Source organism: Lemur catta, chromosome 16 (genome assembly GCF_020740605.2).
Source record: "Lemur catta isolate mLemCat1 chromosome 16, mLemCat1.pri, whole genome shotgun sequence".
Lineage (NCBI taxonomy): Eukaryota > Metazoa > Chordata > Mammalia > Primates > Lemuridae > Lemur > Lemur catta.
In genome coordinates, this window is record NC_059143.1 from 6,766,835 (window position 1) to 6,780,952 (window position 14,118).

General features: G+C 40.5%; 1 protein-coding gene across 1 annotated transcript in view; it reads right to left on the reverse strand.

Annotated features, from left to right (window-relative positions):
- The window catches only part of NDUFV2 (NADH:ubiquinone oxidoreductase core subunit V2), a 28,979-nt gene extending 23,601 nt beyond the window's left edge, over positions 1-5,378 (reverse strand). The window contains exon 1 of the mRNA XM_045527261.1: positions 5,223-5,378. Within this exon, the coding sequence (XP_045383217.1) occupies positions 5,223-5,276 (54 nt within the window). The 5' untranslated portion in view covers positions 5,277-5,378. The remainder of the gene's footprint in view (positions 1-5,222) is intronic.
- Positions 5,379-14,118: the final 8,740 nt, after the last annotated feature.

The window sequence follows — 14,118 nt, forward strand, 5'->3', positions numbered from 1 at the left end:
ACTGGTGACATATCCCATTGGAAATCAGACTGACTTTCACCCAACAGGTTATGCATGGCCAATGAAGCTATAATTTATTACTCCATGTACTGAGCAGTGCCCAAAGACGAGGGAAGTTCAATTATTTATGTCTTTGAAATGGAGACTAAATTCACATTTCTAACAAAAAGACCTGAGTTTGTAGTTTGCAATAGTAGCCTACTGAATCTCACTGAATACATTAAAGTTTGTTCATTTTCTCTCTCTCCTAAACTGCTTATTTATGGCAATGGCAGGCAAAATAATGGTACCCCAGAGATAACCACATCCTAATCCTGAGAACCTGTGAGTGTTTGTTAGTTTACACAGCAAAGGAGAATTAAGGTTGCTAATCAACTGACCTTAAAATAGGGAGATTATCCTGGATTATCAAGATGTGCCCAATGTAATCACCGGGCCCTTAAAAAGTGGAACAGGGAGCATAGTCAAGGAAGGGTATGTGATGAATAACAGAAGCAGGGTCAGAGTAATGCAATGAGAGAATCAGACCTGCCCTTACTATGAAAGAAGAGGCCAAGGCCCAATAAATGAGGGCCACCCATAGGAGCTGGAAAAGCCAAGAAAAGAGATTCATCCCTAGAGTCCCCAAAATGGAATGCAGCTCTGCCTATACTTTCATTTTAGCCCACTGAGACCTGTGTCACTTTTAACCTATAGAATGGTAAGATAATAAATTTATATTGCTTTATGTCATCAAGTTTGTGGCAATTTGTTGCAACAGCAATAGAAAACTAAGAATGTTTGGGGTTTTTTCTCCCCTAGAGTCCTTGAGCCAAAATGGAGATATATTGGGACATTCCAAAATCAGGTTTAAGAATCTCTAATGGAATGAGAAAAACATTTCATTCTACAAAACTTAAAATTTGGGGTCAAGCACAATGGCTCACCCCTGTAATCCTAGCACTCTAGGAGGCCAAGGAGGGAGGGTCACTTGAGCTCAGGAGTCTGACACCAGCCTGAGCAAGAGCGAGACCCCATCTCTACTAAAAATAGAAAAATCAGCCAGTTGTAATGGAGCACGCCTATAGTCCCAGCTACTCAGGAGGCTGAAGCAAAAGGATCACTTGAGCCCAGGAGTTTGAGGTTGCAATAAGATGAGGCCACTGCACTCTACCCAGGGTGACAGAGCGAGACTGTCTCCAAAAAAAAAAAAAAACAACTTAAAATTTGGAAGGAAAAATGCCACCACTAAGATGGCATTCTTCTAGTATGGCTGAGTAGATATCATCAGGCCATACCACTGGGTAATGACTATAAACTCTAGACAAAATATCAAAAAAACAAACTTTCCAAAGCACTAGAGAACCAAAAGCAGGCAGACACAGGGAGGAGAGTCTACATTCACAAGAAGCCAAAGAGGTTTTTGTCTTTTCTTTACATGTTTTAGCCTGAAGGCAGGCCTCAGTGAGAGTTTGGAACAACCAAAGCATGGAAAAGTGGGACATCCCAGAAAAGAAAGAGGCAGAAAGGGAGAGCCCCACATTCTGCATAAAAACTATACCCAAATCTCTGGCTGACCCCTGAACCGTGCATGTGCATGCAGCAGACTGCAAGCAACCCAGCTAAAAGAACTGAACCAGTATCTGATCTATGGCCCATCACAAAGGAGATGGATAGCAACAACAAAAAACTCAGCCAGGCACGGTGGCTCTTTCCTGTAATCCCAGCACTTCTGGGAGGATTGCTAGAGGCCAGGAGCTCTAGACCCATCTCTACAAAGAATTTTTAAAAAATTAGCCAGGCAGGGTGGTGTGCGCCTGTAGTCCCAGCTACTTGGCGGCTAAGGCAGGAGGATTACTTGTGCCCAGGAGTTCAATATTGCAGTGAGCGATGATCACACCAGTGTTCTCCAGTCTGGGTCACAGGACACTCTGTATCTTAAAACAAAACAAAACAAAACAAAAAAATCTACACACCCTTTAGAGGAACAAAACTGGATTTAGAGCCTCTACAACATATCATTCACAATGTCCAGGATACAATCCAAAATTATTCAACATACAGGAAAACACAACCCATTTTTAAGAAAAAAGACAATTAACAAAGATTACCAGACAAGAATTTCAAAACAGTTCTATAATTATGCTTAAAGACATATAGGAAAATATCCTCAATGAATGAAAAAATACACAATGCAGATAGATGGTCCTTACTTACATCTGACTTACTGATTTTCCAAAATTATTGTGGTGCAAAAGGGATCTAAATTCAGTATGCCCCTCCATTTCTGATAGGGTTATGTCCAGATACACCCATCTCACATTGAAAATACTGTAAATCGAAAACACATTTCTTGATTTCTATATTTTCTATTTACGATGGGTTTATCAGGATGTAATCCCATCGTAAGTAAAGAAGCGTATGTACTTGAAAATGCCATCATAAGCCTGTCACCTACCAAACTAAAAGTAGTAGCTTCAGAATGAGGAAATTATGAGACCTACAGTGGTATCAACATTGTAGAAAACCATGGACAATTACTGAAGGGAATAAACCTATTCTGAGAATTTATTACTCCATAATAATTTTTAGACAATTCTTATAATCCCCCATGAAGTACTACCCCACTTTACAGAAAAGAAAAATGAGGTTCAAAAAGATTATGAACAATGACTCAAGGTTACATAGCTAGTACTAAATTCTGGGCATACTTTAAGCAATGATGATTTGAAAAGCCTACAGATGAAGAGATTGGTAGCTAGCTAACAAAGCAGAAATTACAATAATCAATTATCTTGAAAGTGGAAATGGTCTCTTTAAAGGTTTCTCATTTAGGAAAGGAACTTCCTTCGTTAGATCTTATTCATACTTTTCCTAATCTTTGGTAGGTTCATTTTGATATCCCACAATTTGTGAAACCCTGGTTCTAGAAGTTATGTATGCAACATCCTCACAATGAAATGCTATGCAGCATTAAAATGACAGTATGGAAATGTCTACAGATAAGGGAAAGATGATCAAAATGTATTATGGAAAAAAACAGGCTATAAAATAATATGAGTATCTTCCCTTTTTGTAAAAAAAATCTATAAGGTCTATTAATTGCAGACATCAAAATGTTAACAATGGTAATTTCCAGGTTGACCCACAAGACTATGGGGTGATTTTTATTTTTCGAGCTTATTCAATTTGCTATTCTCAATGTTCTGTTTCTCCTATAATGAATTACCTGTGTAATAAAAAATTAAACTTATTTGTCAACTCAACAAATATTTATTGGGCACATACTGCATACCAGGTACTATTTGTAAAGAAAAAAAAAGCTGCAGAAATGTGAAGCTTGATTAAAATTTTCCTCCACTACCTGAAGCTTTTTTCATTGTTAAAACTGCTTTTCAATTTATACCTCTAACACCTTTGCCTCAAAAACAAAATAAATGAAATCTATGTGTGTACAATCATTTCTATCCTTTCTACTAAATGAGGTCTGATCCTCATCTCTCACATAGGCTTCTCCAAGAGCCTCTTACCTATTTAGTCTCCGTGCTTCTGGCTCCAATCAAACCCATCCCACCCTCAGTCCCATTCAGTGATCTATCCAAAACAGAAACCTGACCATATCCTCCATACTCCTCTAAAACCTTTCACTGACTCCTCACTGCCTCTAAGATAAAGCTGTATTCTTTAGAAAGAGCTCCAATATCTGGCCCTTGCCCCCCTCTCTCATTTCCTTTGGGAACACACTTTAACTCCAACAGAGTTGAGTTCTCATACACACCAACCTTTTTCTTGCCAATAGTTTTTTTTTATGTTGTCCTTTCCACCTAGAATACCCTCTGATCCTATCCCTAATCTGTCAGTATTATTACCACCAAAGAAAAATCTCATCCCACCTTCAAACCAAACTGGATGACTTCATTTATATATCTAGGATTGCACTTTTACATTGTATCATATTTACCTTAAAGTTCCTCTTACATGAGACTATCAACTCCGAAAGAACAGAGATTGCTTAAGTCTTTCTTATGTCATTACGAGGAGAAAACAGTACCAACCTCAAAAATGAGATGTGGAATGCAGATATTTAACTCAGTGTTTGGCATACAGAAAATAGTCACCAAATGTTACCTATTGTTCTTATTATCCACTGTTACCTGGAGTCCATAAATACATGATCCACAGTAGGACCTCAAATGTTTAGTGAAAGACTAAACTCTAGTCACCAGTAAAATGGAAATAATACCTCTTGCAAAGTTCCCTCTGCAAGAGGGAACATTTCGGTTTTACAAGTGGGGAAACTGATAAAGACTACCGCCCAAAGTCATACAGCTGCAAAAGCGCTGAAGCTACCCTTCAAACTCGAGTCTAACCCTGAAGCCCTGAAGTCATTCTATACTAATATAAACTATATCCCTCTCTTTTGCTGAGAACTGACTCAACTTTTCTAGTTTCCTCCTAGAAAAATAAATAAATAATAAAGGTTCTTTCCAGCAAATGTCCTGCTGTTATAATCGTCATTTCTGGAATTTGCATTTTTAAATTCAACTTGAACAAGTGTTTCAACCTCTCTGCCATTCAACTTCCTTGCCTATAATGAGATGTACTCGGATCTCAAAATGTCATTAAGCTCTAAAATCCTGTGATTCATTAGTTGGGTGCAGTTACTGGTGGTGGCGTTCTTTCACAGTAGTTTGATACGATTTACCGAGGACTTCCGATATGCAAGGCACAAACACAGTAAATGAACACTGGTCACCTTTCTCTAGCCCTAAGGAAACTCTTAGTAAGCCTTCACCAAACAAGCCAGAGTTCTCTCAAGTATGCTGCAACCTAACAGAAACGAGGTCACTAAGCTGGATGTGCAAGGTGCTTCCTCCTTCGGGGACGGGGGTCTTGGAAGCAGACCTGGTCGACCCAGGACAGGCCCAGGCTCCGCACTACAGCAAAACAGCAAAAAACAGACCAAGGGGCCTCTCCTTCGCCAAGTTAGGCGCACACTTCCCAGTCTGGTGGGGGAGGCCACGCACCCGCCGCAGCCACGGTTGGCAACCCTCCCTCGGGGCTTCTCACTCGCGGTGGAGCTGCAGCGGCCTCCCCGAGAAGACGGCGAAGGCCGCAGTGTCCTTGCCGCTGCCTGCAGGCCCGTCCGGAACCCACGGCTCTCCTGTGCCCAAAACTAAGCGAGGCACGGAGAGCGGGAGAAGGGCGGCGGCAGTACCCGGGCTTATCCCGGGCCTCCTTACCCACTGGGCGGCGACGGCAGCCGCCCGGGCCCGGAGCGCCGCGGAGAAGAACATGGCTACCCACACAGCTCGCCTTCCCCCGCCGCGCCGGGCGAGAATCCCGAGAGCGCCCGGGACGCACAACGTGCGCGCTCCCGAGCCCGTGCCTAGGCGTCCAGGGAGGCGCGGTGTTCCCTTCGCCGAAAGGCGGTGGCCGACGCGAACGCGCGCGAGAACGCGGAGGCTTGTGGGGCCCAGTGGAGGAGACTTCCGGGGGCGGGGCGGGGACCAGTCTGAGCCCGAAAAGGGCCTGGTCCCGTGGGCCGTGGCTGGGGTCCTTGCCTTGAAAGGAAGCGTCTCTGAGCGGCGCCTGGGGCCCTTGGTGAATGAAATGCCGACCCGGATTTATGGGGTGAGCTTCCCTCCTGGAGAACCTTGTGAGGATTAACCACCCCCTCTTGTATTGATGTTTCTTAAAAAAATTCTGTTGCAACCCACTATAAATCTTATCTTACAAATTAGGGCATTCGAGACACAGGGGGCTGCCACCCGGTGTGCTAGCCATAGACAGCAAATGCCTTGGTCCCCTTTCCTTTCCTTTAGAGATGTGTGCGACATATTTAGGGTTGAAATGCTGTGATAGCTGGCATTTGCTTCAGAATAATGAGAGTGGCCGTGGGTGCTGGCTGTTGATGCTGCCTGGTGGTTCTTATTACTATTCTCAGTACTTTTGTACGTATTAGAGATTTTCCATAATAAAACTGAAAAAAAAGCCACTTCCTCCTTGATGTTTGTTTGGTCATCTCTGGAAATTCCGACAAGTATTTATTCAGTAATGGCTATAATATGCACAGCACTGTTTCCTGCTGTGGAGGGTTTACCTGGCACTTACTGCCTCTTGAATTTTTCCCTTTACTGCCTTCTTTTCTTGTGTGTCACGTCCTGTATCCACCCCCTTCCTTTTGTCCCTTTTTTTTGCTGTAATAAACTTGTGAATAATTTCTGTATATTCACAGCAGCACAGGGACTTTAAAAAATTTATTCTCACTTTAAAAACTCTAAAATATTCCATTGCAACCCCTATGAATCATATTTTACAAATTATTGAATTCAAGACACAGAGGGCTAGGAATAGATACCAAATGCCTTGGTTCTCATGCCTTTGCATTATATTTTATTTAGTTTGCCTCTCCTAAATCAGCTTCAGTATTTCCCTTTAAAAGGGAAAGATATTCTGGCCCTCAATGTTGAGTTAAATTAATTTATTATAAAGTTACCTATATAAATATATATACACCCAACAGTATTAAACATATACTAGTTCTTAAAGTTCTTAGGCAACTAGAACCAAAAGATGTCACAAATACAAACTTACAAATGGATGATACTAATGGATAAGGCATGGATTCTTTGAATCTCCAGTGCATTTTTATTTTATTAGGGCCTTCTCCCAGTCCAGATTAGTCCTAAAGATACCTTCCCAAAATATACCTGCCACCACTTTCGTTACCACATTTACCACCAGATTATAACCTCCATGGGTACAGAAACCTGCCCTTCCCATCTTGTTTGGTTCAGCAACTTGCGCTATACCTGGCATATGGAAGGCATTCAAGAAATATTTGTTGAGTGAATGAAAATCTTGCACATAGTGCAGATCTTTTGCCTGTCTAAAAGGGTTGTTTGTCTCTGGCTGGAATTATGCTTATTTCTATGTGTATCAGTGAGAGTGCTTTTTACTACAAACAACAGGAGACCTAAATAAAGTAGATTAAACAATATTGGGTCATTATCTCACATGAAAAGAATTCCAGAGGTAGAGCTGTTACAAGGTTAGTTAATTCAGTTGCCCAAGGATGTCCTCAAAATCTTAAATGCCTTTCATTGTTCTACTCCAACATACTCAGCCATGGTTCTTATAAGGTCACAAGACAGCTGCAGGAGTTCCAAGTATCATGTACAGATGACAACATCCCAAGGAAGGAAAAGAACTCTCACCTCTAAAGTGTCCTGGATGTTCCGCCAGCAGATTTCTTTGTCTCATTGGCATATAAGTCATGGTGGTTAAGAGGGCATGCTCTAGAATCAGACTGCTGGGGTTCAGATCCCATCTCTACTGCTTTCTAGCTGTGTGACTTTAAGCAAGTTTGTTTCTCTGGGCTTTTGTTTAGTAGTAGTACGTTCCTCATAGCTTTATTATGAGAATTAAATAAGTTAAAACTTACAAAGCTCTTTCAGAAGTACCTAGCACAGAGTAAGTGCTCATTAAGTGTTAGCTTTCATCATCATCATCACATCATCAGAACAGGACATCATAATGTTACGATGATTAAGCCACTCACTGAAAAGCAAAATGGAAGGGCCAGTTTGGAGCCAGGTATCTCCTGAACAAAATAGTTCTGCCAGCAAGGAAGGGGCTGAGGGAATAAACTTGGGTAGGCAACTAATGGGGTCATCTGCAGTAGAGGAGCATCTTTCAGAGTTCACAATCCATAGAGAAGATGTATATCCTATTGGTGTCTAACATGAATCATGGACTTACCAGGTGTCCCCTTTTTCTGTTACCTCAGAACAGAACCACATTGCAAAGAGTAATGTTTAAAACATTAAGGATCAGGGGTAAGGGAGTGTCTAGCCTGTTGACACTTTCTTGAAGATGATACAGAAAGCTAAACGCTTTTAGTTCAATCGTCCTGCAACTGCCAGTAGGTGCAACAACACTGTTTACCAAGTCCAAAGATTCATTAATGTCCAGCATGACTTTGGCTTCTCCTTAGCCCAAATAATTCTCAAGTGAAAGCGTCAGGATTAATATCTCTCACAACCAATAATTGTAAGTTAATTTCTAGAGCCATTCCACTTATACAGTAACACAATGCACAGTCAGCTGTTCTTCCCAGAGTCCTTAGGATGGAATTATGGGGGCTGTTTGGAAAATCCCTGGTCTTCCTCCCACTCTCAAAGCCATTGTTTCAGGCACAGACCAACATAGAAGTCAGTGATTTCAACTGTTACTGACCTAACCTTATAGGCTTTAATGAAACTGGCATGAATATATACATGTGATGAACATTATGGGTGACTATTAGATATATTTCACTAATCTAAGTTAGTGCTACTGTGCTAAGCTCAGGGAAATTTGCCCTAACGGCAGAGGTCAGCCCTCTAAATAAGAAATGTGTGGGTGTTGGTGGTGGAGGTGAGGGAATAGGAGCCAGGGGAGCTAGATTAAAATCTAGGGAGATGACCAAACGTGGGGACTTTGACTCTCTTGTTTCTATGATTTCTTCTCCATTTAAACCGTAACACGTCCGCACTATTGAGGATGTGGTAATGAAAATCATGAGCTTTGTAATCAGACAGACTTGGGTTTGAATTCTGACCTCATCACTCAATTCTGTGAAGCTTTGGTCCTCCGTTTCTAAAAGTATAATTAGAACATTAAATCTTTCAGCTTATGGAAAATGATTAACATAGTGCCTGGTGTACAGTAAGGGTTCAAAAAAGCTTCATTTCTTTTTAGTACCTACCAAGGTGGTCCGGTCTTTCTGTTGAACACTTTAGTCAAATATCCTAAGTTATAGTTATTTCCTAAGTCACATCCTACTTAATAAAACAGCCATGGGCAGATCATGTACTCTGCCTTTCAGCATGCCGGCACAAAGCAATACTGACCTGCCTGCGTCGCTGGGTTTTCTAATGAATAATGTGAGATGCAGGTCCAGTCCTGCTTTGCTGGAAGAAGAACTAAGAGCCCGTTGGTGTAAAGTCAAAACTTAGTGGGAGGGAAAAATGGGCTAAGTTTGCTGCTGGACGAGTGAGTGAGAGAGAGAAGTACTTCCAGCAGGAAGTCTGAGGATGCGAAGCAGAGTGACCAGCAGTGCTGGACTGTAGTGTAGGATATGTTTCACGCTGAGGCGTGGCGGGATGAGGTTAGTGAGGACATCCTTTGTGATCCTTCCCAGTTCTCCTCAGGTTAATGTTGGATATGTGGGACCAAAAGGGAAAATGAAAATCAAAACAGCCAGTAACTTAACTATATAAACTTCAAAAACAGACTGTTTAAAAAAATAATATAAGCAGAATGTCACCTAAAGCCATTATCAGATTCACGTTGCTTGTTACTTCCCCAACATGGGACTGAATCCTGGCAGCTTCCATGCTGAGGTGAAAGTTTCTGTCAGAATTTGATCAGTGCTTCCCTAGTAAGTAATCAAAGTAATTAAACAACAATGAATATAATTCTTGCCTAATCAATTGGCAAATTGCTAATAGTTGTTGTTGGCAATGTGGGGAGCAACATACTGTCATCCAGTGATGGTAGTTGTGTAGTAAGATCAGCCTCTGGAGAGGCTGTATTCAGTTTTTCTTCTTTTCTTTTCTTTTTCTTTTTTTTTTTTTTTAGACAGAATCTTACTCTGTCACCCAGAGTAGAGTGCAGTGGCATCTTCATAGCTCACAGCAACCTCCAACTCCTGGGCTCAAGTGATTCTCCCGCCTCAGCCTCCCAAAGTGCTGGGATTACAGGTGTGAGCCATTGTACCCAGCCTATTCAGTTTCTTAACATGGATTTTTCCTAAGGAAATAACTAGAAAAGTATACAGATATGTTCATGACAGTGTTATTAATAACATTGAAACCCTGGAAGCCATGTAAATGATCATCAATAGAGAATTGATCAAATAAATTATAGTACGGCCAGGAAGGATACCCATGATGTGTTGCTTAATAAAAAAAGATTATAAAACTTCATGTATAACATTACTACATTTTCTATATTCACATACGAAAAATTATGACAAAATAAGGTGATGGGATTAAAGGTAATTTTTCATTTTTTTTCTTTATACCTTTTGTATTCCCTGAGTTTATTTCAATTAACACATGCTATTTTTGTTGTATGAAAAAATAAAGCTGTGTTCATTTTAAGAAATAGTGTAAGAAAGGAAAAATAAAAGTGAAAAAATTAATATTAATAATTGTCTTTTATACTTATTTCTTTTTAGTGGATGTAAACTTCTTTAGAGTTCACTTCTTTTGCTGCTATTAGTTTTCATTCAGGTTTTAATTTGGGATAGCAATGAGTGTGGGCTGGAGAGAGGGGAATGAGCCACTTCTTAGGCTCTTTGGGCAGCTTTCATTCTAGGCAGAAGAAACAGCTCTGGACTCCCTCCCACAGGCTGCTCCTTAAAATCCCTGTGAATATTTGAATTCATGTCTTCTTTGACCAGTTACAAAAAGATTCACATAAAATTTCTTTAAGTAGTCAATTCTCCTTGTGCATATACAATTTTCCTTGACTAAGAAAAGTTGTATTGCATCTCAGTAGTTCATTTGCTGCATATACTTGTGTGGTGTGATATAAATAGCCGAAGCTGTATAATAGAAGAGTGATCAGAGTGGAGTGAAATTGAAATTGGTCAACTCATTTACTGTGCAAATATGTTTTCTGCCCCTATTATATACTAGGCACTAGGGCCCTGAGATACTTAAAACAAAGGCAAAAGACCATAGTCCTTCTTGGGAAGACCTTACACTTGCTGGGAAAAGATTATAATACAGAATATGTGCAAGATGAAATGGAACTTTGAGAAAGGAGCACCAAAGTCTTACTAGGGCTTGGGGGATCAGAATAGCTTTCACAGGGTATGTGACATTGGGCTGGCACTTGAAGGCTACATAGGAATTTGCTATAAATAGGGTTTCTTGGAGGTAAGTTTTCACATGAAAGAAGTGAAAGATAAGCGTTGCTTGAGAACAGCTAGAAGGTCACCATGGCAAATAACAAACATCGTAAACTGATTCTGCTAATGAAAAAGGTTAGAAGAGTCATTTCTCCCCATCCTCTAAGTCCCACTTCCTCCCAGGTAATTTCAGTGCATAGTAATAGAGGAATTTGGTATTGGTGCTGAGGTCTTCCTTGTCCTTTATAGGAACAAGATGCTTTTGGCAGGAACTTGCACAATACTGTGTGTGTTAATTGCTGTGTATTAATGTCAAGATGACATAGGATAGAATTTTCAAGCCAGATAAGAAGGAGCTGTGGTATGAGGGCAGTGGAAGGACAGGAACTGTTGTATGAAGTCTGAGATAGCCTGATTTGGTAGAACCTGGTATCAGCAGTTTAGAGCAGAAAAGACTAGAAAACATCTGGTCCAAACTCATTTTATAAGTTAAAAAAAATAAAGTTACTGAGATTGCCAAGATCTTAGCAGCTGCCTTCTTCATGAATAATTATTGAATGTAATGTTCTGTGTAATGGTGCTCTAGTATGTCTCTATAAACCTTCACAGGAAGACTGATTTTGTTCACGTGGACAGCAGAGGTGCCGCTCAGTTTCCTCGCCCTAGCTCGTGTTTCTTGTGTTTAGATAGTCAAAGGTCAAAAGCTGACTAAGAACAGATGAGCTCTTTCCTTTTGCATCATTTTTCAACTTTTCAAAGGGCTTAAAATACACCATCATTTTCCATTATTTGTTTAAGGGATTTGTTTTGCACAATTTGTAGTTCTTGGGAGCCCCCCCCACGCCTCCCCCCCCACCCCCCGTTGTACTTACAAAGTACACAATCTGATTCTTACTCATCTATCAACATCTAAGGAATGCTAGTATTAATATGCACAGTTTAAATCACCCAAAACAGAATAAGAAGGCTGCATTGACCAGTAATGTTTGTGATTTTTCACAAATATCTAACATGTATAAAATCAGGAAATAACTTCTCCTTGAGATCAAGGGAGTAATAGACAAATTCATCAAAGAAAAGAAAATCTGCCTGCCTTTCTCAGGGACCACACCTGCAGAAGGGTGCAAAAGGCTGGCTCCTGAGATAACCACAGCAGGCCAGTTTGACTTTGTGTAACCATATGATGCGGGGGAATGGAAAGTGGTAGGGTTAGTACCGTTTAATAAATATGTGTAGTGGTTAGAGAAATTTGAAGTTCAACTAAAAGCCTGAATCTTCAACAAGAAGTATAGTAATATATTTAAATAAGACAAGCAATATGAAAATACTTATCTACTCCAACTGAAGCTTAATCAGGTTTTACAAGTAGGCTATCTTTGTGAATATTGATTTGGCCTAAAAATAAGAGAACAGCTCAGAAAAGCTTTGTAATTTTTATGGCATTTCCTAGTGAAATAGGACATATGTATATGCAAAGAAAGATGGAAAGGAAAGAGGGAGGGAAGAAAAAGAAAGAGGGAAGGAAGAAGGGAGGAAGGAAGGAAAAGAAAGAAGGAAGGAGAGGGAGAGAACAAATGAATGAATGAATGAGAGAATGTATATCAGTTCTAAAACCAAGTATTAATTTCTCTTAATAAATGAACTTTCTTTTCTAACCAACATTTCATCTGAAATAAATTATAAAACAATGGACATATTCTTAAAACCCACTGCAGCCCCAGACTTCTAAGGGCTTACAAAAATTTATGTGTGTCCTTGTGTAGAGAAGGGTTTGCACAGATTTTCACATGGGTTCACTCTTTTGCTGAATTCCAGCTCTGAATCTCTGTGGGACACTACTTCCCAGAGTACATGCAGTTCCTAAATCCTCGCTAGTAGACCTCACTGAGATAAACCTAGATTCTAAATTCTAATTGTCCAAAGCCCAGGTTATAAAGGCTCATTCTGTCATGGTAAGTGCAGATTTTACTGAATATAGTTTCTATTTGTCCACATTGTAGGTTTTCTCAGATTAGCATTTTGAAAAGTATTATTAAAAGACGAATATACCAAGAGCCAACATGGGGAAAGCCTTGTTGACATTTGTTTAATCAAATATTTATTTGGTATTCCTGCAATAGTAAATTTCCCCTTTCCATGACTTCACAATATTTTGTTAAATGTGCACCTGGTGGGCAGGGGGGTTGTCCTAAGAGAGACACATGTTGCCAGTCACTAGTCCATTCCTTAATCCATTTAATGTTTGCCAAGTTCCTTTCATGTGTCAGGGAAGGATGCACTAAGTGTTGAAGATGTCAAGATAAAGGATACAGTCTTGCCCTCAGGGAGCTCATAGAAGAACTACATGACTGGGTTCTTAGGTGGATTTGTCCACTAAAGAGAATGGAATTCATAACCCCAAACTCTCCTATTATATGGGCTGCCCCTTCTGAAATCTGATGTTATTTTGTTGTTGTTTTGCTATAATTTTTTTTGACTTGTCCTGTTGTCTTTGGAATAATAAACATTCAAAATAACAAACATTACTGAGTACCTACTATCCCTGGGTGGTAAGGACATTGTGGTAGGTAAGATGCCCCCAACAACCCCCTTTTCTTGTGTTCATGTCATCATGTAAGTAACCTCTTCCTCTTGCATGTGGACTACACCTAGTGACTTGCTCCTAACCAATAAAATATGACACAGAAGATGGGATGTCACGTCCATAAGTAGGTTAGAAAAGATTGTGACTTCTGTCTCTATCTTGCCCTGTATGCTTTGGTGAAGCCAAAGGCCATGCTGGAGAAGCCCACCTGGCAAGGAACTGAGGGTGCTCTCTAGCCAACAGCAGTCTAGGAACCGAAGCCCTCAGTTCACCGTTCTGTGAAGAACTGAATCCTGCCAGCAACCATGTGAGCTTGGAACAGATTCTTCCCCAGTCTGGCCTTCTGGTGAGACCTGAGCTTTGGCCAACATCTTGATTACAGCCTTGTGAAAGATTCTGAGAAAAAGGACTCAGTTAAGCTGAGCCTTGATTCCTGACTCACAAAAACTAAGAGACTGCATGTAACTTGTTTTAAGGTATTAAGTTTGGGGGTAGTTTGTTATGCAGCAATAGATAACTAATACAGAAATCATCCCTGTGCTTAAGCAGTGGACAATAGAGCTGGAGTCAGACCACTAACCATAGCACAGTGTTAAAGTTAGTGCCATCTTCAGTAACTCCACAGATTGCAAAATCTGTGCTTCTAGCA